The sequence below is a fragment of the Ips typographus genome, linkage group LG4 (genome assembly GCF_016097725.1).
Source record: "Ips typographus isolate SLU linkage group LG4, UJ_Ityp_2.0, whole genome shotgun sequence".
NCBI classification, from domain to species: domain Eukaryota; kingdom Metazoa; phylum Arthropoda; class Insecta; order Coleoptera; family Curculionidae; genus Ips; species Ips typographus.
In genome coordinates this window covers 6,479,000-6,505,569 of record NC_138425.1, presented here as the reverse complement: position 1 = coordinate 6,505,569, position 26,570 = coordinate 6,479,000, and the positions used below count along the sequence as shown (strand labels likewise).

The 26,570-nt window shown below is 33.6% G+C and overlaps 3 protein-coding genes across 8 annotated transcripts; 2 read left to right on the top strand and 1 right to left on the bottom strand.

The window, feature by feature from the left end:
• The first annotated feature begins 41 nt into the window (after nt 1–41).
• Nucleotides 42–7,693, top strand: lqfR (clathrin interactor lqfR). The gene is made up of 6 exons (XM_081978329.1): nt 42–243; nt 306–507; nt 567–837; nt 3,748–4,324; nt 4,381–4,721; nt 4,903–7,693. The coding sequence occupies exons 1-6, from the start codon at nt 194–196 to the stop codon at nt 7,602–7,604; spliced, it is 4,143 nt and encodes a 1,380-aa protein (XP_081834455.1). The 5' UTR covers nt 42–193; the 3' UTR covers nt 7,605–7,693.
• Nucleotides 7,694–10,692: 2,999 nt separating this feature from the next.
• Nucleotides 10,693–14,272, bottom strand: Nop56 (Nop56 ribonucleoprotein). Its single transcript, XM_081978342.1, has 9 exons — nt 14,053–14,272; nt 13,566–13,929; nt 12,153–12,351; nt 11,819–12,089; nt 11,572–11,758; nt 11,214–11,515; nt 11,029–11,161; nt 10,897–10,974; nt 10,693–10,839 (listed from the first exon to the last, which is right to left on the bottom strand). Exons 1-9 carry the CDS (start codon nt 14,053–14,055, stop codon nt 10,766–10,768), a joined length of 1,611 nt encoding a protein of 536 aa, XP_081834468.1. The 5' UTR covers nt 14,056–14,272; the 3' UTR covers nt 10,693–10,765.
• Nucleotides 14,273–16,075: 1,803 nt separating this feature from the next.
• Nucleotides 16,076–26,227, top strand: TpnC73F (Troponin C at 73F). Of its 6 annotated transcripts, none has more exons than XM_081978348.1 (6): nt 16,076–16,206; nt 25,014–25,041; nt 25,098–25,241; nt 25,436–25,555; nt 25,609–25,740; nt 25,996–26,227. In XM_081978348.1, exons 1-6 carry the CDS (start codon nt 16,198–16,200, stop codon nt 26,025–26,027), a joined length of 465 nt encoding a protein of 154 aa, XP_081834474.1. In that variant the 5' UTR covers nt 16,076–16,197; the 3' UTR covers nt 26,028–26,227. The 6 variants fall into 6 exon arrangements, with proteins under 6 accessions (XP_081834474.1, XP_081834472.1, XP_081834471.1 ...); XM_081978346.1 differs by lacking the exon at nt 16,076–16,206 and adding an exon at nt 17,294–17,410; XM_081978345.1 differs by lacking the exon at nt 16,076–16,206 and adding an exon at nt 21,311–21,456.
• The last annotated feature ends 343 nt before the right edge of the window (nt 26,228–26,570 follow it).

The following is a 26,570-nucleotide window of genomic DNA, read 5'->3' as shown; positions in this document are numbered from 1 at the left end:
ATTTTTTTGAAAACTGACAAGCTACGTCAATCAAACCACTTTACATCACTCTCATCTGTCAGCTGTCCTGTTGTCCATTATGGTAGAATTGTTTAGCCAAGTCAACTATTTCTCAAATCTGTACAAAAATTGGCAAATTTTTAGTGATTATCTATATTTCGGATCCAAATTGCGTTAGTTTTTATTAATAAACATGGAAAGCTTTTTCAGCATGTGGAAAGTGCGAGAGATCGCAGACAAAGTGTAAGTAGGATTGGCACTAACTCATCCAACAGATGTTTCTCACTTAATTTTTCGATTTCTAGAACAAATGTTGTGATGAATTACACTGAAATCGAGGCCAAAGTCAGAGAAGCCACCAACGACGAGTCCTGGGGTCCCACCGGTCAACTAATGCAGGAACTAGCCCATGCAACCTTTACTTATGAACACTTCCCCGAAGTGATGTCAATGTTGTGGAAAAGGATGCTTCAAGACAGTAAACAACACTGGAGACGCACATATAAGGTAAAACAAGATAAACTAGAATTCACATTATTTTTATTGATCATATGTACCACTTTAAGGCTTTACTGGTGCTAAACTACCTTATAAAAAATGGTTCTGAAAGAGTAGTCACCTCAGCTAGAGAACATATCTATGATCTCAGATCTCTAGAAAACTACACATTTGTAGATGAAAATGGAAAAGACCAGGGAGTGAATATCAGACATAAAGTAAAGGAACTCATAGATTTTATACAGGATGATGATAGATTGAGAGAGGAGAGAAAAAAGGCTAAAAAGAATAAAGACAAATATATTGGGATGAGTTCAGATACGATGGGAGGGAAGTTTGGTAAGTCAAACCCAATGTAATACAGCACTTTCCCCAAAAAAACTTTTATTACAAAACACTGAAAGGTGAAAGTCATTCATTTAATATAATTTTTTTGGTAATGGAATCAAACTGAATTGCTCTGTAACCTTGAATTTATTGCTTCAGTAATTAAAGGTAGTTTGGAAATTTAATCAGCACAATGAAAAAAGGATGTTACTCAGCAGGATTGGTGAAATGTGAAATGAGATTTAAATTTATAGTGCTTTGTTTTGTTTCTATTATTAGGTACCAGTTCAATTTGGTTACATAAATAGGGTTTTTAAACAGTAAAAGTTAAATTAACGATTTTTTATTTTTTTTTTGTGGTGCTAAGATTATCCACTGGTTTAACATGTATGTATCAGTCAAGTTGTCACAGAAGGAACAAAAATGATTAATAGTGAAAGCATACAGGTGGATAATGAATAACTAATTGTCTGATTGTTAAATCCCAAACCTATTACAAATTGTAGCCTGGTAGTGCTAATGATTAATATGACTTTTTTATTTTTAAGTGTACTGACTTTTGACTAGTTTTATTAAAAAAATATTCTGTAATCTAAATGTGTGTGTAAGTGAGATTAACAGTTATTATTATAGTTAAATAATAGCAGATAATTTCAGACAGTAAAATTATCTAATTTGAATTTTGAATGACTTAACTATTATGAAGGTTCAATTAATAATAAAAATTATCACATAATTTTGAAACCAGTATTATTACTAATACTAAATAAAATTTGGTTTTAACACTTTTTTTATTACCTGTCATCTTGTATCTGTCTTGTTATCTGTATTACATTTAGTCTAACTGTGTTGTTAGTTGCATTGTGCATGATAAAATAGTAAAAAGTCAGTAAAATGAATGTCACATCTAACTTAAGGTAGGTAGGTATATTGTTTTTGTAAAAAATGCTCAAAAAAGCACAAATATCAGTTTAAGTTATATGCTATTTAATTTCTAGTTCAATGGTTCAAATCTGGCAAATTTTTGACTCAGGCTGGCAACAATTTGGGTTTTCTAAGAAAAACCCAGCCCACATGGGTAAAACCAGTTTAAACTTTAAACCAGTTTTGTTCCTGGGGTTTACTCAATTTTTATAATACTCATTTTGTGCTGAAACTAAAATACTATTTTTGAATTTTGCAATTTTTGTAACATTCAATTATAACTGATATAAGTGGTATTGTATGAAAATTCCACTTGGTATTATTTGATAAAGACATGTTTGCCCACCTCTTTTACATACCTTAAGAAAGAAAAAAAGAGGATATGTTGGGTTTTATGGATGGGTTTTACTCTGGATTTTTTTGCAGTGGTTTTAATTGGAAAACATTGGTTTTTATGGGTGGGATAAAACTTGCTTGATTAGTTGATTTTTTATGTTTCTAAATTTCAAACATTCCATATTTTGGGTTTTACCAGTTATTTTATTCTAGTAAGAGTGCAAATACACGGAACATTTTGGAATGAAATAGTTTGAATTTACTGTAATGCACAGGGTGGACCATGTTATTTTTATGACTAACTTTGACTGTCAATCAATGTACTTGTCCCAGGAGAAGTGGTGGTGACAACATTAACTGTGATGTCATAGGCCGCATTCGTTTTCATGCTCAATGGAGCGAGCTGAGCGTTTTTGACATCACAATGAAGTAATTTGACAATTGGTCAAATTTTGGTTTTGTCGAATTACATCATCGTGACGTCAAAATCACTTTCTTTCATGTCTTAGATCAGTTCTCAAGATTTTCTTTGATATTTTGTGGTTGCCGGCTTGAGCGTTTTTTTTCTAAAAACTACTTGTTTTTGTTACTGAGTGGTATTGCCCTGCGTTAGTGCAGATATGTGGATTTCTTCTATGAATGAATTATTAATATTTTTTATCAGAGTATCACTCCCCGTACACCATAAAACATACTAAAACGCATACAATAAGTTTTAAATACAATGCAAACAAAAATATAATTTCTTACTTTGAAAAGGGATCTTAAAGCACTTTCAACTCATTTTGTTATCCACCTGCAAATACTCCAACCCAAAAATGAGCTGCTGTTTGTTACTGTAATACTTAAGCATTTTCGGTTACCGAAAATATAAAAATTTCAAATACAACTACACAAAATAAAAACTAAATTAATAATTTTCAATGGCGTCGCGCACAGTGTTGTTTTTCACACTGCATGAAGTCATTTTGACAGTTTGTCATGTGACACCGGTTTGTTTTTTAAACATGTTGATCAGATGACACATTGTCAAATTACGGACGTGGAGTTATTTCTTGACGAGGTCTGCGCCAGCTCAAAACATTCACGAATTTGAAAATTTGTAAATAACATACATACGTCAATGACGTCAAGTTTCCATCTTGCTGAGTTTACATGTAACAGAAAAGGAATGACAAGTTTAGGTCACTGCTACTAGCACTGGGACACATTTTAGATATCGGATCAATTGTGAGTTTCATTGAAATTAGGGTTGCATTAATGAATTTTGAAAAATTAATTTTCTTGATTATCTTAATCAACTAATTTAATGAGAATAAAAATGTGAACCAATTTTGAGAACCATTTGAAACCATTATCATAACCGTTTTATACATTGGGTTAAGTCAGAAACAGTTGAATTGAAGTAAGAAAAGTGTATGTAGATTTGATTTAAATTCATTAACTTTTAGTAGTTTTTCTATTTGTCGGACTATGCGATGAATATTTTTATCCACCTGTAGGCTGGAGATTGCAAAATTAAAAATATTTGCACTCTAAATTTTAAAAATATATACTGAACAGCATTCTGGTACTGCTACTTAATAATGTAACCATCACCGTAAATCACTCTGTAATAATTTGTTAAGAGAAACCCACAACAAACCTTCAAACAAATTTCAGGTTCAGCAACAGAACGATGGGATGATAAACCCTACACGAAAAACGACTTTGGAGAGAATAATTGGGATGATAACTCTAATAATAGGTACCGTGATAAATCCTACGAAGAGGACATTGAGGGTGAAAACTTAGACAGTGACGACGAAAGTTCGCAAAGTGGTAGAGCCAAAAGCGTTAACAAATTTAAGGACGAAGGACTGCCGGGAAGTCCTGCAACGCCCGCAAAAACATATCCAGAGAAAAAAGTGAATTTAAGCCTTAACTCTAACATCACAGCATCACCAAAGAAAAGTCAGAAGCCTATTAAAAAAGTTGATCTCGGTGCCGCAGCTAATTTCGGACGGGACGCTTCACAAAGTCCACTACCTCGACCGCCTAGTGGCGGTTCAGGTGATTTGTTAGATGATTTCGACCCTAGGGCTGGAGAACCAAAGGAATCTAGCATCACTAATGAATTTGGTGATTTTGAGGCCGCTTTCACCAATTCCGCACCTGCTCCAGTTGCTCCTGTTATTGCTGCTAGTAAGAGTGAAGATGATTTTGCTGATTTTAGTTCAGCTTTTTCGGCGTCCAACAGGTACTTAAGTATTATCCTGCCTGGATGATTTTATCTAAAAAACCGGGAATTTTCAGTACTGCTCCATCCAGTTTGCTCACTTCACCAACCACTCCAACAACGTTACCAATCGTTGCTCCTGCCACTCTAGGCGTGCCAAATCAAAACAATTTATTAGGGGGTCCTACCCCAGGTGGTGTAAGCCTTTTTGGGAATCTGAGTCAACCTGCAAGTGTTGATTTAATTGGATCAACTCCTGCTTTAAATACCGCCAAAAGTGGTAATGATTTGCTAGGAGATTTGGCTGATTTTGGTAGTTTGTCTTTGCAATCAAAATCGACAGTTAGCAATACTTTGAATAATAATAACCTGAATGATGCTTTGACTGGTGGGCCAGGACTTTTAGACAATTTTGGTGGTAAGTGTTTTTTATATTGCACTATATTTCATTAAGTACGATATTTCAATGACTTGGTAATAATAAGCGTTTTTACTGTTGAATCGTTAAATTTGCGTCGTAAAAACAGAATTTACCGCGTACATTTATTCTGTATTTTGTAAACGGCCACCGGGAAATTCACGGAAGTTTCCCGTTGCAGATAGGACTGAATCGGGACAACTTCCAAACAGTAAGAAATGTGAAAAAACCAAACTTCAAAGCGAACTGGAAGAAATGACAGTGTCAGTGATACAACAGCTAAACCTGCTGAGTAAAATTACATCCCAGTCGGAGGTCGAACACGTTTTAGGACTTCTCAGTCAACTTTCAAGCCATTTTCCTACATCCGTTAATTTGTTTGTTTTACAAGGCCTTGATAACGAGTTTAATTATGCTAGTTTCGCTGAAAACCACTTTACTGTGTTGTTGGAAGAAGTGATAAGACTGTTTGACCATAACTTTCCATTTTGTGATGGAAAGGTGTATGAAAGTGTTGCCAGGCTATTCAGTATTGAAGAGTCCAGCTTTTTTGAGGCTACGCTGCAAGTGTTGGTTAAAAACTTGAAATCTAAGCCGTGTGGTGTAGTTGGGTGTCTTAGAATTTTATTCGAGTCTGATGCTTTATTTAGCGCGTTAGTTCCGCAAGTGTGGAATTCTGAAGAAAACTGGAAGAGGACCGTGAATCTCGTAATGTCTTTGCCTAGCAGAGTTGCCAATGTTTTACAAAAAGAAACGCCACAATACTTTTCAAATCGACAATTCTCAAACATGCTTTTTTACAACTGTCTTAAAAGTTTGGAGTTTGTGGCTTTAACAGTAAGTAAAGACACTCAAACTCAATTTAAAATTAATGTTGAGGGTTTGTCTCAGTTTTTGGGAAGTGTCATTGTAAATTTTAATGATAGGAGTAACTGTGATGGGTTACACTACATGGTAGAAATTATGGCATTGCTAACAAACAAACCTTCAACCAAATTAGTATTCTACCAAAGGCTTTGGCACAATATTTTGAAAAATCTAGACAGAGCTGCAGTGGAAGTTTTAGCAAAAACCTGCCTTACCAAAATAAGTCCTGAGAAGTATTTAATAAAAAACTTTTTTGGCAAGGAATTGTTCAAACTGGATGCTTGGAAGTACATACTCTTCACTAAAATCCCTCTCTTAACTTTTATAGAAGATAATCATACTAATTTAGTTACCAACTTGGTGCTTTATCTAGGAAGTGTAGCCCACTCAGAGTTAGTTCAGTTGCTTTTAAACTTGGTAACAATTTGGTCAGATAAGTTTTCCATAAAACGAACCAGCGTGGAACATCATTTACTTATATCCAAATTTATAGTGTGCATTATAAATTGTTTGAAGCAAATTGGGCTCACAAAACATGAGAAAACACAGCTAAAAAATAAAGTTTACCATGGACTTCCTGCACATTTGGAAAGTGCCGTGGATGCTGTAAAATATTCTGGCATGAAGACTGGTGAAATTGTCATGAATTTTATTCATGAAGACGAAGAAAGTTCTAGCGAAAACTTGCTGAAATTTGATTACAGTAATATGAGCGAACCTGCTGAACTAGCCGTTAAAGAATTGGAGTATTTCAATGATTTAAATTTATCTGAATTGTATCAACAAAAGAATAAATTTGAATGTCAAGTTGATGATTTATTAGAAAAGCTCCACCACCGAAATGAGCCGGTGATACAGTATGATCCTCCAGCTAGGCAACTACGGCAACCAAGTAAAACTCCCAACAATGAAGTGATTTTATCCGAGTATGTTAAGCCGAAATCGAACTACGGAATAACGATAATTGACCCAACCATGGAACTAGATTCTGACGATGAATTTGAACCGTATGATTTGAGTAACGACGTCAAACTACCGGATAAACCACCTCCTGCTTACCTTCGTGATCTTCGAGACAGTTTAATCGAAACTGACGATCCTGACGTGTTTTCCGCTGCTTTGACCAACTGTCAGAAACTGGTAATGCAGCAGCTTCCAGACGATGATGCCAGCATCGGATTGGAGCTACTGGAAATACTCATTTCGTTAGACAGCAAGTTTTATGTAGAAAATTTCAACCAGCTTGTGTTTGAGAGTTGCCTGGCTATTACTTGTGTCTATCCCGCTTTTTACGCGGATTATCTGTGCAAAGAAGTTCACGCTGACGTAGGAAAATACTCCATAATGCACAGAGTGTTAATGCTTGATATTTTAAAAGAAGCGTCGAAAACTTTGTCGAGTTTAACAGCATCTAAAACTCAAGAAGAGCCTAATAAGACTAAAAAATCAAGAACAGAAGTTACCAAAGCATCGGAGGTGATCAAAAAACGTCTGGAGAGCAAAACCCGCTACTTCCACACTCATAAAGTACTGAAACATGAACAACGAAATAAGTTTGCCGAAGTGGCTGGCCACTTTTTCTTCCCCCTTTTATATGGTTACAACCAGAACAAGCTTCTATCACAGCAACTGATTAAAGATAACGACGATTTCCTGTTGCTGATTCACTTTATCGAAACGGTGGCAGTGGTGATGTTTTGCGCACAAAACTGCAACATTGCTTCGAGAATGGCGAAAGAAGCGTTGCATTTTTCATGGTTTCTTCGGTTTCACAAGGACGTGAAAGTGCGCATGGCGGTGTTGAATCTGATTGCTGCCGCCGTTTTGGTGGTGCCTCAAGCAATTTTAATTGCCGATTTTATGAACGAACTGTTCGAAATTCGGCTGTGGCTGGCCGATTTACTAAACCCGAACGTTAGCAAAGGAGAACCGAACACCGAGTGCAGACACTTGGCTGTTTGTACTATCACGCTTATTGAGAATGTTTTGAAGATTGATGTTGATGATGAAATGTGATTCTAAAGGGGTTACTGGATTGAAATGTGCCAGTAGAGTTAAGTTTATGTTGTAGTTTTTTTTCTAAGTATTAAAAAAATTATAACGTTTGCGTCGTATTTTTTTATATTACCTTAATTATTCCCTAAACCCCAAATCATCAAACAAACCAAAAAGGTTTAGCATTAACAATTTTCAGGTTCTCTACTCACTCCGTCACCAATCGCCCCTTTACAGCCTTCCAATAGTAACGTGACATCTTCTGGAACTTCCATCTCAAACAAACCGCAGCCAGTAGGCTCCACCTGGGCTAATTCGGGCAACGTGAATATCGATTTTGACAATCTGTTACTGACTAAGCCCAAAGTGGCCCCATCGCCCAGTATGAACCAGTTAGCCAGCAATCCTACGTCACCCGTAAACCAACCGAGACCCGTGGGTAACGTAAATCCGAGCTTTGCAGCAAATTTTGGATCGTTCTCCAATGCTCAGGCTTTCCCTCAGCAGCAAACCAACCAGCAATTTTTCCCCGGATTCAAGTGATATAATGTTTTGATCGGAGCGAATTGTTCTAGTAACTGGGCGACAGCTGCTAAGTGAATATATTAAAGATAAGTAGGTGTTAATAAGTGAAGTGATTTTGTAGAAACGTTTAAGAAAGGTTGTGCGATTGGCGTAGGAGTCTTATAAAGATATGCATTTATTTCGAAGTATTTTGTTTTAGACTAGCTACTTAAATTAATATTACTTTTTAAAAGTTGACAGAACAGTGGAAGTAAGTCCGGTCGCTTATTCACAAATCTATAAAACGCTCAATACCAATTTATTCATTTATGGCAGTTAATTTAATTTTACTCCTGGGAAACAAATTCAATACTTTCATTGAGACTACTGAGATTTAAGCTGTTGCAGCTATGTGTTAAATAATAAAGCTTCCAAAGTCTTTAAATTGATATTTAACAGTCATTTGCAAATAATTTTGTATATAGAGTTAAGTCCAACGTCATGAAATGCTCATGTTAATACGTAGTTATCAGGTGCTGGGTGTAATTTATTTTATTATTTAGGGTTTCAACTCACGTAAAACGCTTGTTTTTGGAACGTTTTTAAAGCACAAATGTTGGTTTTATCTGTATCAATAATTGAGACCTTCTATACTATTAAAATCAATATAAATAAAGCAAATACTAACCAAACGTGCCTTTAAAAAAATCATGAATTGTGGTTGAAATGGGGTTTTTCTTCTGGTAAATTAATTTTAAGTAGTTGTTTAGTGTTAGTGCCAAATTTTATTTTTTCATGTTTTCCAACATATCTCCCGTGATAACTTTTAGTTAAACTTATATCCACTTTTTGTGCAATGTGCTATACCAAAAGAAAAGTACCAATCAACGTTAAAATTATTGTATTGTAGGTTAAGTGACTCGTTTGCATCTGGAAACATTCCCAAGCTCAGTTGTTGTATAGTCGTAAATAAAAGAAACTTAATAACTAATAGGTTTTATGTTGTTTTAATTTTTTACCTTGGTCGGTTTAGACAACAGACTCTATCCAGTGATCTCAATATACAAGGAGTCTGTTTTTGCTCTACCATGAGGATTACAGTCATTTGAAAAGATTCAAGGTAGGTTAATTTAGGACAATTAAGTTGTGCAGTGTACAATGTTCTTGAAAAGTTATTACATGGGGTTTTCTTAGTTGAGGTTTCCCATGTTCATTATTAATAAAGAGATGAAATGACACTTGTTTGTTATGATTATAATTAGTTGGCAGCACTGAGACTTGTTTATGGTCCATAGAGGTGCGGCAGAAAATTCAAACTTTTAGAATATTACGTCTAAGGCCTACCATACACGTTCAGTTTGGTCTCGAGGTCTGGACTGAGAGAAGCTGACAATGTGTGGCGATTCCCTGAGGCGGATCGTGGGCCGGATGGAAAACCAATGAGGTCCGGCCTTAAGATGGAACTGTACATGTAGTACATCCATCATATTTTCAACCCTCGCACATCTGGCGTCCACGGTTTCTGTCACCCTTTTAGTTATTTTTTTCTTATGAGTCCTTCAGTGCTTTGCTAATGCCAAGCAAGTCTCTGGTATAATTTGTTCCAAAGATTGAGGGGAAATTCTAGTTGTAAACTTCAAATCTTCCAGTGTCCTGTCTGTAACCAAGTATCGCAATGTTAACTTTTCGTTATAGCTTGCCTCATGACAGTGTCTTGCTTGGCAATAAAAAACAGGTAAGTTGGTTCGTCCATTCGTAAATAGTTCTTCCAATCTCTGGGATAACACTGAAGTTCGGTTAGTAAATTAAATTATTTGTTCCTTTCAAGCCATGACTTCGCCTATCAAATGCTTCTCTTGCGCTTTTTCCTATTCGCTAGAACACACATCTCACTGCCATTGCATCAAGATCCTCAATAGTTGACATGTCGAGCACAAAACGTACACCTTCGAACAGAGCTACCGCGTGACTGATAATGTTGTAGTGTTTTTTATTTCATTAGATAGGAAACTTAATAAAGATTCCAAAAATGTGCTTAAAATAGTCATTTTATCACTTTAAGTAGGCATTACAAGCGATTTTGTTCTTGACTGTCGAATTGCGTTTCTGGTATATCAAACTTTGACACACCAGTTTTCTCCCCGACTTTATCTGATTTTGTAGTATTTTTTATGTCGTTGGATAGGAAATTCGATGGAGATTCCAAAAATGGGCTTAAAACAGTCATTTTCTCACTTCAAGTGGGCTTTACAGGCGATTTCGTTCTTGACTGTCGAACTATGTTTCTGTTACGCACATAAATACGGTACGTGTGGGGGGAGAACACGACTCCGGCCAAACTGCGCAGTTCTGGCCTCAAGACCAAGCCTTGAGGCAGGGACGGAATGTGTATGGTAGGCCTAAATGACTAAACCCACAGTATTGGAAAAATTCCAGGTTAATAGCCATGGCTGCACTCTACTTTTATTCAGTTTTTCAATTAAATGACCGTACAGGCGCAAAAAAATCAAAACAGTTTTTCCATGTTGATCTATGTCCAGAGTGCTCTCAAAGGCAATAAATACAGTATTATGTTTCCCAGTCAGGATAAGATAAAACAACAACAAAAAATTGAATAAAAATTTATTCATAATACATATAATTATTTCAAAACATTATCCAGCTTTCAGCATAATCACTCACTCACTTGTAAGCTTGTTCTTCTTCTTCTTCTTTTTCTTGGAAGACTCATCCCCATTTTCACTGATAACAGCTGCAAGTATAATTTTTTTTAGTCAACAGTTCACAAGAAACAAGATCAAATCCTTACCCGACTCATCTAAAGTGGAGTTGGCTGATTCCGACCCTAACGATTTTTTCTTTTTCTTTGGAACTTCTTCTCCAACTCCTTAAAAATTAACAAAAAACTTTATTCAAATTTTTTACACAAGATAAAACTTACCATTTTCATTGCTTTCATCCAGCCCAGATTCGCTGACTTGCTTCTTCTTCTTTTTCTTTTTGGGTGGTTCCAAGCTCTCACTTTCAGCTGTTCCATTAGCCTGGCTCTCATCAAGAGCTTCAGAAGCAGTACGCTAAAATAATTTTACTATTACGACTAACTAGCAACAGCAACCACCAACATGCCTTCTTTTTCTTCTTCTTCTTTGCGGCCTTCTCAGAAAGGTTTTTCACTTCTTCAATAGCTTCTTGCATCACCTCAATGTTTTTCTTCGGAATATCACCGGTTTCGTAAAACTTCAGCCTGTCTTCCACTTGTTGTCGTAATTTTTCCCCAAAAACTTGATTGGGAATTTCAGTAAAACAGTCGATCCTGGAGGCGATCGAACATTTGTTGGCCAAATATCTGGATATACGTCCCTTGTTTTTTGTACCCGCTCTTCCGATAAAAGTTGAATGAAACAGCAAGCCGTATTTCGGAGTGTTTCCTGGTAAATATAACTGCGTTATTACAATTTTTAGTTTCAATTAAATAAATTAATACCTCGAGTTTTTAAAGCTCTAAATAAAGCTTTCTCAGCACCTAAGATTTGTACCGTAGATGCAGGATACTTAGCTAAATTGGTAAGTGAACCTGCGTGAGCGATAAGTCTCGCACCTACTTGTTCCCCAATTAACGTAGCTAAGTTTGGTGCTACGTCTGACATTTTAGTCCGTAAATACTCAGCTAACTGTAGAAAACAGAAAAATTACCGTCAACTCATGTTGGTGAACTAAAACACAAGACTTACTTGTTTCCTGTAGTCAGCTAATGAAATAACCCGTGAAGCAAACATTTCAATATTCAGTAAGTCAATAGGGCTAATATCCATGCCCATACTGGATCTGGAAGCTTCGAGAATTGCCTGAGCTTTTCCAGAATCCATCGTAATTTCTTCAAGCCCTTCTAATGAGTCGTCCGTCAACTCTTTCCGGTTTTTAATAAACTTAGCCAATCGGGCGAAAGTATAATTTTCCGGTACAATTTTGACCAATTCTGGGAAATGGTACGAATACCATTCTCTAAAGAATAATTACATAGTTTAGTGCTCTGCTAGTGGGTTATTATTGGTTAACCAGTATTACCTGATTCTCATTGAAAATGTATTGATATCCTTGTCCAACTGATCAAGCAGAGCAATCGACTGAATGATCATGTTGTCAACTCTGTGCACATTAAACTTTATTTTTGCTCTTGAATAAGAATGTCCTAGACCAAGTTGGGCGATTCCAGAGCTTTTTAGTGTAAATCCCTTCACTAGATTGTGAAAATGCGCTCGGATACCTACATTTGAACAGTGATTAGAAATAGTATTTTTTAAGGGAGTTATGAAATGTTTTATTTTGTTTCATATTAATGATTATAATAATTTTTTCTTTTAAAATTGTGTGTAATGTTAAGTCTATATGTGCAGTATTTGTGTAAATAACAGAAAGCTGCTTTTTTGACTTATCACAAACTACCCCCCTGTACTGAGATTTGTGCAAATTCTGCCCATGTAGGCTTTAACATGAGAATTTTAAAATAATGACAAGAAATTAAAAAAACAAAGAACTATTTTGACTTTTGTGATTACAAGAGTCTTGTCTATTTCATTTTAACTTATTCTCACAAAATGAGATGAGTCAAAATTAGTTCCTTACAATTCAAGTTAACACTGCAACCAAAATACACTTAAAATTGTGTTTTGTATGTATCTATCCTGGTTAAAAGACCCACAAAAGTCTTGTGCAAAATAAAAATTTGAGGGTTGGAAAAATTGCTGTTGGTTATGTGAGTTAGGCATGAATTATATGAGAAAACTGCAAACCTTGAACTTTAAAAATTCAATAATATATTTTTTGCAATATAAATGAAAAGATGTTTGTAAAACTGCAAATTGCATAGAATTGTAATATAGTCAACTTGACATAATAAACTGGATTGTATCTATTAGTGAACTTTTGTTTAAAATAAAACTTTTTTGTTCTTGTTGAAAAACCATGCATAAGAACCAATATTTAAGACTTTTACTGCTTATGATGAACCAGTTTTAGTTCATTTTCCAAGTTTGTTATATCCTGACATTAGTGAGTTACTGTTTTATTTCATAATGAACACAAAACATACAAAATAAGCTTTTTAGTAAATACAACTTACTAATAATAAACTTTAATCACACAATTTAGACAGTTAATTAGTACATTTAACTGAAAAAAACTACAACAACATTACTTTATGGAAATTAAATTGACATATGATTAAACAATGTTGGTGGAAGTGTTATGTGGTTGGTGGTTCATCAAAGAGTTTAATTGAAACTCAAACTATGAATTAAAAGAAAACTGATTGAATTTTTTGAAAACAAAGAAAATACCAACACCATGTGCAAAATTAAAAATGTAATATTCCTGTCCTTGAGGTATCAATCACTGAATTTACACACACAATTATTTTTAAATTAAATCCTAGACAAACTAGAAAAAAAAACGGCGTTTTGCCAAAAACCCAAGTCTTACCTCTGATTATCTCTGGAACAACTCCAATATGGTTACATTGTATCCCCAGGGCTTCACTGATGGCAGCACCAAGCTTTGAGTCGCTAACCCCCAGTACAGTCTTCTTTTTCTTTGGAACTGTAGTGTCCAAAAACTGATGCAAATCTTCAGGCAGCAGCCCCTCGGATATAGCATTTATACTCTGCAGAGCGGCCACGGCAGTTTTAAAAGGCGAAAAGCTGACCAGTTGCACAATGCTGTTGAACTTGGCCAGATCTTTTAAGGACGCCTCCAATTGAGGGAGGATCATCCCGATCTCTTCGAATTCCTTCACTTTGAACACGCCGTAGCCGGCGGCATGTTCGAATAGAACAAATAGTTTGGACTGCATTGAAAAAAGGGGCTCAAGTGAGAAATGTGAGGTTATGTTTGTGTTGGGAAAAACTAGGTTGTGGGTGTTTTCTTAGCATTAAGTAGCATTTAAGTTGTGTTTATATTAGTTACTTACCATTTTGATTGGATTTCAATCACGTATTCATGTGTGTGAGTGTTTTTTCACACAATTTTGGAACACGTGTTGTTAACCCAAACACGATACAACACAAGCACAAACGCACAACGCACAAGCAACAAAACAAGTTTTATTATTTTTAGGTTAGTTGTGTTTCGACCCTAGATACGAAAAGAAAACATGGAGTAGAACTCTGAAGTAAATTCACTTTGCGCGGTATCCTTTTTTATTGCGTTCTCACGGTTACGGCAGAAAGAATAAAGAAAGAAAGAAATAAAAGCTTTCAGAATTGTCAAATGTGCAGCGTTGCCGTTACTGCAAAAGGTTGTCATGTTGTCGTTTGCATTTAATCCAAGTGGCAACCCACAATACAATTTAATGCTATTTTATTCAGACTCTTCCCAGTTTTATTTCGTTTGCACTGAAAATGTTTGGTACACCTTGACCTTGGGCACTTTTTAGCCTTCTGGTTAATTAAGTAAAAAAATTCTGTAAAACACAATATTTTCAGAGGCTTTTCATTGTATAATAAATAACTTCAGTTAGTTTACGTTTATACGTTTCTCAAGTTTATGAAAAAGTTGCTTTAAATCATTTTTCCAAAAGCTTGTGCAAGGCTGTAGCAATTACTGAAAAAAACTACTCTAATATTTATGAATAATGTAATTTATTAATTTAAATTTATGCTTATTATTAAATGTAAATTTTAAATCATAAAATTCAAATATCTCCGAATCCTTCTGAAGCCCTTAAGAACAAAAAGTCTCTCTAAGGTTTTGGTATAGAATTAAACTAACTACATTTTTCGCTTTAGAATACTGAATTCTGGAAAAGAATATACAGGAAATTGAAAATTCAAGGACTCACAGATTTTGTCTTAGTTTGCGGAAAATAACTCCCTTCTGACGCCATTGAGAGAAAAATACCACTCTTAGGGTTTTGTAGAAAATCAAATTCCCAACAATTTTAGTCCCTTAACATTTCTCTGAGTTTTGCCATGTGGCCGAGTTACGAGGATAATGTAAGTAGACATTTAGAAACTTTCCACTCACTACACATTCCTAAGCAAATCCTCTGAGAGCCTTAAGAACAAAATGCCTCTCTAAGGTGTTGGTAGAAATTCAAACTAGGTATGTTTTTTCTTTTACATTTTTTTTAATTTTGTGAAAGGAAAAATACAGAAGATTTAAATTCTTTTTCAGGGACTCACAAGGTTTTCTCCTATAATTGGTACAAATATAATAAAAATAATTTAAGCCACGATAACCTAATTAGAACATAAACCGTATCCATCTCAGTTAAAACAAAGTTGTTAAATTACTCTGAAAGTGTTTTAATTACGCAAAAAGTAACAGTAATTCAAATACTTGAGAGTAATTGAATTACATTTTTCAGTTCAAATAATATCGAATTATAGAAAGCTTTGCTTGTGAAGCTTCTTTATCAGCCACTTAAGTTTCTAAAAATGTTATCTTCATAGTGTTTTTAGCGTTTTTGAGATTTCTAGATAAGTTTAATATCCAACTTCTCTGAATATCAAAAATTGCTAGTTGCCCTTTTTGTTCTAAACTTAAAATATGTTCTTCAATGAAGATTAAGTTTCTGTTTTCAATCCGATTTTTAAAAATAATACTGCTCTTCATCAGTGCGACATTTTTCCAATTAAGCTCCCGAAAAAAATATACGTTATATTGTATCGTTTTACTCCAAAATCGTCCTGCAACAATCTCTAAATTTAAACGGTCATAAAGCCCAAGACGTCGTAAAAGTTTAGATACATTGCAGCAGATTTAAAGCTTCAGTTCGTAAACTCTGGTAATTTTAATCGACTACAATTTCCATACGGTGTGTCCGAAAAAAATTCATTGTAAGTCAAGACGCTGGTGTATGGTGGTTTCAAAAGACACCCTGTACAGAAAGATACACATTACAATTTTCGTCTGTTGTATCGCAAAATAACCCGCAGACATTAACAATTGCCTCGGTCATAAAGTTTATAAAATAACATGTTATTTTTGGATTTCTTGTATATATAAGAAGCGAAGCTTCTTCGCGTTCTTTTAGTATCTCATCTGTTTCTTGTATATCAGTGTTGTGCTCGCCTGGATTTGATTCGGATTAACTCCCAAAAAAATTTAAATCATGTCTGCCGTAAGTATTTTAATACAGTTTTACGAAAATAGGGTTTTTCCGGAATTCAAACATCTGTCCCGGAAAATTATGGCACAACTTTAGAAAAAACTTTTCAACAAAAAAAGGGAGTGTAACGGTAATTTATCTTTGAAAACTGTTTTTATCTAAGTGACTTTGCCAAATTGGACCATTAATTAGAATGTACTACACGAAACTTGAAACTTCATTAGACAAAAAGCTCAACAGTGTACGAGTTATTTGTGTCGTTTTTAGATTGTTTCGAGTTTTATTAGTATGTTAACATGTTATATTTTTAACTGACGCGAGTAAATATAACCGCGTTTCTGTTTAAAAATATTTGTAATAGATGAGTGTTCATTAAATATTGGCTGTTTGTCAGACTTGATACGGCAGAACAGTTGCTGCATAAAGCATTCCAAGAAACGCAAATGGATTTGACTTGTAAATAAAAAAATATTTCAATTTAATAAAATGCACCAGGATGTTCTTTAGTTCAGTGACACTAAAAAATGTATAATGTAAATTTGGCCAATACAATTTTGGCGTTGTCAAGCTATAATGTATTATACATTTATAGCAAATTTGTTCTGGCAAGCTTATTATAGTGTGTTCAATTAAACATTGTAAATTAGCCGATGAAATTATCCAAGTCAAATTTGTAGACTAAATTATCCACCGTCTGAAATTTTCCTATTATTATATCATACAGTGAGACAGTCCAGGTATATTATTAAACACTATTTTTATTAATTCACCACTAAACCAGGGACAGTCTGCCTTTAAGTTACTAGCAGCAAAATTAGCCTAAAATTCTCACTACACACAGCTAGCAACCACTAAAATCAGAAAAACAATTAAATGTCCAATTGAAAACTTCCTAATATTAAAAGTAAAAAAAACACTTTAACCTATATCCGCCACTGAAGTGTTTTTTCTTGATGGTTCCATCAAGGACCTTGTGACTGAATTTGGCTCGCTATAAAATGCAATTATTGTCGGTGGCATTACATTAAACAACCTCAGTATAAAATATTTTGTTGTTACTAACTCAAGGTGGTAATGTAATTTTTCTTGACCCTTCGCAAATTTTTGTGTAAAAATGACGCGACGCGGAAGCGTAGCCCGAGTGCAACTCATCATTTTTTCGCCAAGGAAGTTTTCCATTTCTCCATTTTCATTGACTTTATTAAAAGAAAAACAAGTACGTATTAGAATGTATCGTTAGAGATAACAAAAAAGTAGTATAGAAAGTATTTGCAAGTGAAAGCGCAGTTTATAGTTGTGCATACAGGGTGCCCGTTTTACGAGCCCAGTACCATGAGGAATTCGGTTATTTGAAGAGATACAAGGAAGTTTAAATTCGGGCAAGTTTGAGCAATTAGGAGTCAATTAAGATGCCGCTTTAAAAATTTTAAAATTCTTAGTACTTTTGAAGATTTGGAAATTAGTTTATATTTTTTTACTAATTTATGTAATAAGATAACTGAAAACAAAATAAAAATTACTATTGCCACTTTTCCTTCTCTACAAGATGACAATATCAAATTTCAATTCCGACATTTCGGTTTTTAGTTACCATCATCAACTTTGATTTTCCTTTTTGGGGCCCATACCATAATACATTTTTAAGATTTTTGATATGGGCTATTTTTTCTGATTATGGTGATGTGTCATATAATATGGTTCGTTCAAATTGGCAGTTTATTGAAAATAACAAAAATTATATTTTAATAAATGGTCTCTTGAAAATGACAACTAAACAATTCTCTGTTAAGTCACTTTTGACACTTCTTCACGTGACATCATTGACATTTTCAAACCGATGAGCATGTGACACTGTTAAATCACGTCACGAAATCCCCTCTGACTTTCTAATCAATTGTTGATTGATGTTATTTTATCGCACTCTTTTGGTCTTTCCTGATTTATTTGATGTATGTATCTAAAAATAAATGATATTTTACCGTGCCACATAAAAAGTCTCAGTTTTTGACAACCATCATCAGTTTTTCAGAATTTTACTTACTTAAAATGAATTTTGTTACAGTTTAGCTAAAATATCACAAATTGTATCTTCACAAAGAGTGCATTGTTGTACATGATATCAGCCAACAATTTATTAGATTAGAGCACGTTTCGTGTCATCATCTGACAGTTTGTCACATGATCATTCTTTTGCAAATGGCAGTAATATCACGTGGGTAGTATCATTTGACCGATCGACTAATTTTTGAGATGTCATTTTCAAGGCGGTCTTTGCAAAAACATAATTTTCGTGATTTTTACGAAATTCCAATACCATATGATACATCATCGTAAACAGAAAAATAGGCTTCATTCAAATATGCATTATGGCGCCTATAAGAAAAATCAAAGTTGATGATGGTAACTAAAACCCGAAACGCCGGGAATTGAAATTTGATATTGTTACGTTGTAGAGGAAAAAAAGTGACAATGTATTTTATTTTCAGTTATCTCATCAAATAAGTTATAAAAAAATAAAAGCTAATTTCCAAAATTTCGGTTTTTTTCGGATATCTACGGAAGTACTAAGAATTTTTAAATTTTCTCTAAACTCCTTATTGCTCAATTTTGCCCCGATTTAAACTTCTTTGTATGTCTTTAAATAACCGAGATCCCCATGGCGAGGCTCGTAAAACAAGCACCCTGCATAGGGTGCTCATCTAAAAATATAGGGTTTGAAAAATAGGTGCTTAACTTATTAGCCTTTTGTATGTCCTAATTTGATTGAAAACTAGATGTAACTGTTCTGAATTGTATTTTTGATTGAACACTCTTTACATATTTTCAAGGTTTCAAACGTTTTACCTCATTCTTGCATGATATTTGACTGTTTGAACTGTCAGTCACACAACAATTCTATTCAAAATTCTATTAACTTTTGTTTTATAGCTGCACTAATAAGTTGAAGAGTTTAGTTTCAGTGTTGGCTATAACATTTTGCACCTGACTTGTCACATTTAAATCTCTATAGAGCTTTTTAGCTTAATCCGTTGGTGCAAGACTAAAGTCTAATTTTAACTAATCCTCAGTCACTTGACTTGTTAGCTATCGTATTAACAGATTAGAAGTTTTACTGACATAAAAAGTCATTACACATGTTTTAATTGCGTTTAACTAAACCTGGAATGATCATCATGCCAGGTGTTTCAAAAATTACTTTGATTTCATTATAGATCTTAATTTGTACTGACACATTAATTACATAACTTTTTTAATACTGACTAGGCAAATAACAATCCGAGATTCATTGAATCGCGGGTATCATTTTGTGATTTATGAAGGTATTTACCATTCGTCCAGCACAACAAAAATTAGAAATGGGTGGAGCAACCAAAATGTTTAGAAGAAAGATGTACTGCTACAAATCAAGTATACAGTGAAGGCCAGAAATTCAAACCAGTTTTAAATTCTATTTCACAATTTGCATCGCTTTTCAAGTATGTTTCATGTTTAACTGTTTTTTTAAATTTGCAATTATTAATTAAGTTGATAGTCGCAATTTAATTTGAGCAATACTCTAGAGATACATTTTCCATAAAAAGAACCGCATTCAAGAATAAAACCCACATATTCAGAGGTTTTTAGATAAATCTTCAAGTAAAAATGAATGTTCTTATGTATTTGTACAGTAAAAAAGATTAATTTTACGTAACGAGAGATCTGATGTGCTCAATTACATATAAAATATAGCAGTTTCCTAAAATGTCCCATTTACCATTCCACCAAGCAATTTGGTTATGAAAAACCATATTCTTGCAGATATCTGTTTGTTACATAAAATCAAACAGCTATTTTGATGAGGTTTGGTCTTCCTTTGTATAGAAAAAACCAGGAACACTCTGTATCCATGTTATGCTTAACGTGAAAACGATATCAGGTTGTTAGAAGATTGCAAGCAATATCTGTTAAACTAATTTATGAATGTTTCTCCCGCTTAAAACATGTATACAAAAGGTTTTCATGATCAACTCATTGACTAGAAATTGAGCCCCATTTTTGTAAATTACTATATGAATTTTATTAGCATTATACAACTATAAACATTTCCTGCCAAATTCTTACAACCTCAATAAAAATCCTTTCACTTCCTCCATCCAAAGTTAAGAACCTCATAAATATCTCCAAACTAACCTTCCTATGTGCCACCTCGCTTTGCCACTATTTCGGGTGTGAAGGTTGTCTTAATAGCGGCAGCTGTCGTTACATTAACTTTCATCGAAAGTTTTGGCAAGGTGTAAATAATAACATTCTCTAGATAGTTTTGAGTCGGGGATTATACCTGCAAAGCAGTTCTGGTGATCATCCAGCAGCTTTGCGTCATGAGAGAGTGGATACGACTAGTTGCAGTTTTTTCGGCACTTCTTCCAAAGTTAATAATAATTATGCCAAACTTTCCGGATAAGTTTGAGTGCCAAATGTTTGTTGCATGGTTAATCTTCTGTCAGCATCAATAAGAAAGTTGAGTGATATTCTTGAACAAGGCCATTAGAAATACGTATGTAATTGCGTCTTTGCTACTATTCTACTAGTCTTCGACCATCTGTTGTTCTGATGCGCTCTATCCATATTCAGTATCAAAGTGTGATTAACTGGTACTAGCAGTTTTAACACAAATACGTGTCTCTAGTAATTTAATTGCATAACAGCTAAATAGTTCGGTTAATTAAATTTAAAATAAAGTGACAGGATAATAAATTTAGTGAAATTTTTCTTTGACAGCAAAGTGTTCGGGCAGCAATAACATTTGAGAAAAAAAAATGAATCCCACCTCCGACTGACCTAGAGGACCATGGTGGGAGGTGATTAGTAACGTAAATATTCTTAGGTATATACATATGTATATCAAAAAGCTAGCGACAGGTCAATTTTATTGGTGTAAACTATACGAGATTTATTAAATGGCGGCCATATTAAAAAAAGCGCTGTGCGTCTAAGCATAATTTAACGCTCTGCGTCAGCAGGCGGAGACAAAAAAATTATACATTTTCTTTAATCACATTTGGCCAATTTTTTTTTTTTCAAAACGACCGGTATATAAGCCAAAAAACAAGATTCCAGCAACAGTTTTAATCGGTTCTTAGATTAACTAGTTTCGGGTAGTTTTTTATTGATTTGTTCATAATGACCGCGGCTCTTCGTGGGGTGCAACTGATCACGTTTACACCTAGCAAATGGGGCGTCTCACCCTGGGTGAACGAGGATGATTTTGATACTACATACTCGGTACGGAGGATTAATGTTTAATATGCTTAAGTGGTTTTATTTGTGAAGTAGTGAATATTGTGATTTTTTTTAAAACGTGTTCAAGTCTATTTCTTAACATACCTTCTTAAGCAGCATGTTAATATTATTTATTAAAAAATGCTGGTTATTATAATTTGGTCAAGTCACTTTTTTGAGAACAGGTATTTTGGAGTGAAGCTTTGGCATATTTTTGTGGAAAATACATTTTGAAAAATAATGAATGCTGCATCAACAAATTATATTTTATGATATACATGCTTTCATAGAAGGAATTCTTGAGAAGAAAATATCATTTACTTGCCTAGTGCTGCGCCAAGATGGCACTTAATCATTTTGAGCGTAGGTCTTTTAAAAAGTTGAAATAACCACAGTTGCAAGATATATCAAACCTGTATGAAGTTGTAGTGGCTAATAAGTACTTCTTGTTCAATTTTTTATAATGGTTTATTTATAAAAATGTGTGGCATTTTAATTTGTATGGTTTTCTTACCACTTTTTTGTATTTACTTCTTGAATTAGGTTTACTGTCGACCTAATGTTTTTCAAATCTTTCTATTACTTTTTGATACATTTTTACACATTTTCTTCGTTAACATTTAAAATGTTTTTGGTTTTTTCTTTCATCATCTATCAAATTTCTTTTTCAAACTTCTTTGTTTCTGTTTTTTCCGGAAAATATCAATATTCAAGTGTTGTCCACTTTAATATTTTATACGTGTGTTGTTTGTTGTATTTAAATGTTTTTTGCTATTGTCTTGTTCTATATTTTATGCTTTGCACCCAGTAAAATTCACGTCTTCTTTGAGTACTTTTCCATTTAACCTAATATAAAAATTAAAAATTTACAAATTAATTAAAAATGAAAACAAAGCTAAACAAGACAAAAATTATCGTGAAAAAAACCTTTACAACCAGTCTAATTTTTTTGGTTCTGCAAAACAATATTTTTCCTTAAACATGTTTTAAACCCTATTCTCAACAACCTCTAGTAATTCGAAAATCAATTTTCAAGACAACTGTGCCTTAAAACGATATTTCATATATCTTTGACCAGTTCTCACTTCCAAAATTACAATTTACTTATTTTTACAAAGTTTGTACAAATTTTAGGCCCTTTGAATGATGTTCGTTGAAAAAATACGGCATAATCTATTGAAAGTACTTCTAAAGCACTAAATTGCAGAACAGAGAGTCAGTCACTTTGACAGCAATGCTTTGTATGTGAAAGACTTCAAATAACAGTCGCAAATTAACTAAACTAATGCCATTGCACAATTGGGCATTAAAAACAATTATTATACAACGTTTCACAAAACAGACAGAAAATCATACAATAACTCATGTTTTCAATTTCCTCTTTCCCTATTCCTGCCATCGTAAACTTGTCCAAAAAAAATGTGAAGGTTACCACTAATTGGACACGAAAAATCGCAAAACTTTTAATCAGCTTGAAATATTTGACAACTTTACGTCAAACTGAAACAAGAAAAGGTTGGCGCCTCTACATCACATAAACCAATGATGAGTGTCGTAATTTAAATCAGAGATGCAAATTATTACACTTTTTTTAATATAAAAAGCAACATAAAAACATTTTGATGGCAGTTTTCGTCAATTTAACGGTCGTTTCGGTCATAGGGTGGTGCTTGAGAAAAAATGAGAGTGCTGAGAGGTGTGCAATTGATACACTTTAATAAGAACCCTTACAAGTTTGCCATATCACCATGGATAAATTTAGAGGAAGATGATGAATCATCAACATCGGTATGAGCAGGTGATTGCTTCGATTTGTTTGATTATCTTCTATATTCCAATTGAAACGAGTATTAAAACACTCATCTGGGTCCAAAGTCAAACTTTTTCATAACTATAAAGTAAATTGTAACAGAGTTTCTTTACATTACAACATCCAAACAATCAATCATAAGAACTTTGTTATAAATAAGCCATTTTTATTTATTGCGTTTCTACTAAGCCGTGTGTAACTTCCGATATTTATTACGTTCATTAAGGCTCGACATTTTTAAATTCCAATAAATTTGTTTTGGAATTGTAAAATGACTAAATAATGTTAGTTTTTGCCATCAGCTTTATACATGTACTTTTAAATATGTAAAATATTAAAATTTTCTATAGAAGATGGAAAAAGAATTTAAAGCTGAACTAAATACAGTTCAAAAGTTTTGAGTAAATTCAAAAAAAATAATTTTTTAATAATTCAAAATAAACCGAACATTTTTTAAAATTATTTTTACTTTGTATCTCGTTTGTACAATAAACTATAAAATTATCTGTAAAGAAATTCATCTTTCAATAAACACATTTTTTTATATGCAGTGACATCAATAGATATCATTAGTCAAATCTACTACAGGAGCACATAATATATCAGAGAATTAGGAGAGTTAACACGCATTTTATCCTCTAATTATATTAAAAAAACTGATATAACATAAAAAAATGGAACAGCGCCAGTTGCGATCCATAAATCTGAATATTTTAAAATAATTATGTCAGTTCGAGAGAAGAAATACCTACTCGTATTTTCCACTTTATAAAATTAATTTGACATTCTTTATATGATCAAAATATGTTTTTTTCTCGCAAATTCAGGAGACACTTTTCTATTAAAATCCACAAAACCGGAAAAGAAAACTATTTTTAACAATGCCAGGTAATGTACTTGCTCACCTTCATTGTTTTATTATTGCGCACTTTAATTAAACTTTAAATTCACTTATATCAAATGCCAAAAATATAATAGTTTAATCAAGTTTCATAAATTGACTGGAACCAATGATTTTCTAAATTAACATTATAACACTTCTGCAATTCAGTTGCATTTAGTTATGATACGCCTTTAGAAACGTTGACATTGTTGAAATAAAGATATGTCTCCGGTAAATGGGTTGAAACACGTGCAATTACTGATTTTAAGTCCAGGAAAATGGGGCGTATCGCCCTTTGGGTGTTTAGAACCAAAGGTACGTACCGCAACCAATTTGGAAAAGCATATAAACCTAAACGGCTTTCTAAAAATACGATATCTTAATCAGATTGCTGCCGGTTTCGGTTTGGTTTTCAGAAATATGTTTATACTCGTATATTTATACCAGACCCGTTTAGAAAGTGGTTTTAAGTTTTGTTTTAGTCTGTTTACTAATACACCACTTAAATTTTACGACCCTGCAACCCATACAGTTGGTTACACGATTTGGGGTTTAAAATCTATGTAAAGGAAGCTTTCAAAATGGTGTTTAAACATAAAGAAGTGTTAAAATTTCCCCTGGTAGACGTAATTACAACAAACCGATCAGAAATTATAGGACTCAATTTTGAAACCCACTATAACATTTAGGCATCTGGGTTTTCCGCTGGAAACTTACTATAGTAATACAACTAGACTTGACTTTACTAGGTGATTTTGATTTGGTATCAAGAGTGGCGAATTCTTTAGACAAAATGGTAATTTTTACTTTAATTTCTCTATGAAATTCTATTTCTCAAGTGTATTAATTGATATGCATTAATTTCAGGATGAACTTCCAGCTGAACAAATAGCCGGTAAGTTTTTAGAGTAAATTAGTTTGAGCTGTAAAGTAGACTATTGGCAATTTTAGTGCTACGAAAAGCGTTTGAAGCTTTTGACAGCCAAAAATCCGGAAGCATTCCCTGTGACATGGTTGCGGACATCTTACGTTTGATGGGTCAACCTTTCGACAAGAAAATTTTGGAAGAACTCATTGAGGAAGTTGACGCAGACAGTAAGAGTTTTTGTCACTTTTATTAATGAGTTTTAACTGATAGTTATTATAAGTGAAAGCAAAACTCAGAGTCGATCTCCACAAATATGTGGGAGGACAAATATGAGTTTTGCTTTCACTTACACTCACCACTCCACTGCGTGCATATGGACTACTACTTTTCGATACAATCAGCTGATAGTTATTAATTTCAGAGTCTGGCCGATTGGAATTTGAAGAATTCGTAACCTTAGCCGCCAAATTTATCGTAGAAGAAGACGATGAAGCAATGCAGAAAGAGCTTAAAGAAGCCTTCAGGCTGTATGACAAAGAAGGTGACTACTTTCAAACCTCAAACCATTGTAAAACTTATTTTTCGTAACTACAGGTAATGGATACATCCCTACTACTTGTCTTAAGGAAATCCTGAGAGAATTGGACGATCAACTGACCGACAGGGAATTAGATATGATGATAGAGGAAATTGATACAGACGGATCGGGAACAGTTGATTTTGATGGTAAGGAAACAGGCAAACATAAAGACCGCATTTCTTAAACATATGGGATAACTTAACCGTGGGTTATTTTTAGGCTACTCTTGCTTCACTTTATTGGCTTAGCAATCAGCTATAAGTGAAAGGTTATTTCCCTCGATTTCTACATTTGTTTTGACTCGTTAGCCCATATGGTTTACGAAATGAATAGTATACGTACTAATTGTTTTCTGGACTGTTTAAGTAAATATTTACTGAACGACCGTTATTGTTTTACAGAATTTATGGAAATGATGACGGGTGAAGTTTAAAAGCAGCCGGAGGGAGGTAACCAATCAAACTTCGAATATAATATATAACTTTAAGTGCATTTTTATTCATCCAAACGTACAGTAATCGACACGGTAAAATGTGAAATAGTACCTTTATAATATTTATATGTAAAATATTTTTATTTTAGTTACATAATGCAACTTTATTTTACTATTAAAAGTATTCGATCGAATAAAAATATGTTTTGTTATTATTATACTACACGTTGTAAGATAATTTGTACCTTTGGCAAGCGGAATAATATCTAGGTATGTATGTGTGATATTAGTTGTATTAAAACTACTATAACGTGATATTATAAGTGAACTATCTAAAAATTATTATTGTTTGGTGAGAAAAACACTTTTCCAAGGCAGCAAAATGCACTGTAACTGTTTCTTTGTAATAACGTAACATTAACTTCAGTGTAAATGTCTTTCGTTTCATGCTTAATATTTCGGATGTTTGGTTAAAATGTATCCATTATTATAATTTTAACTAAAGAATAATTATTTTTCTCGGGACAAAAAAGAAATTGTTAT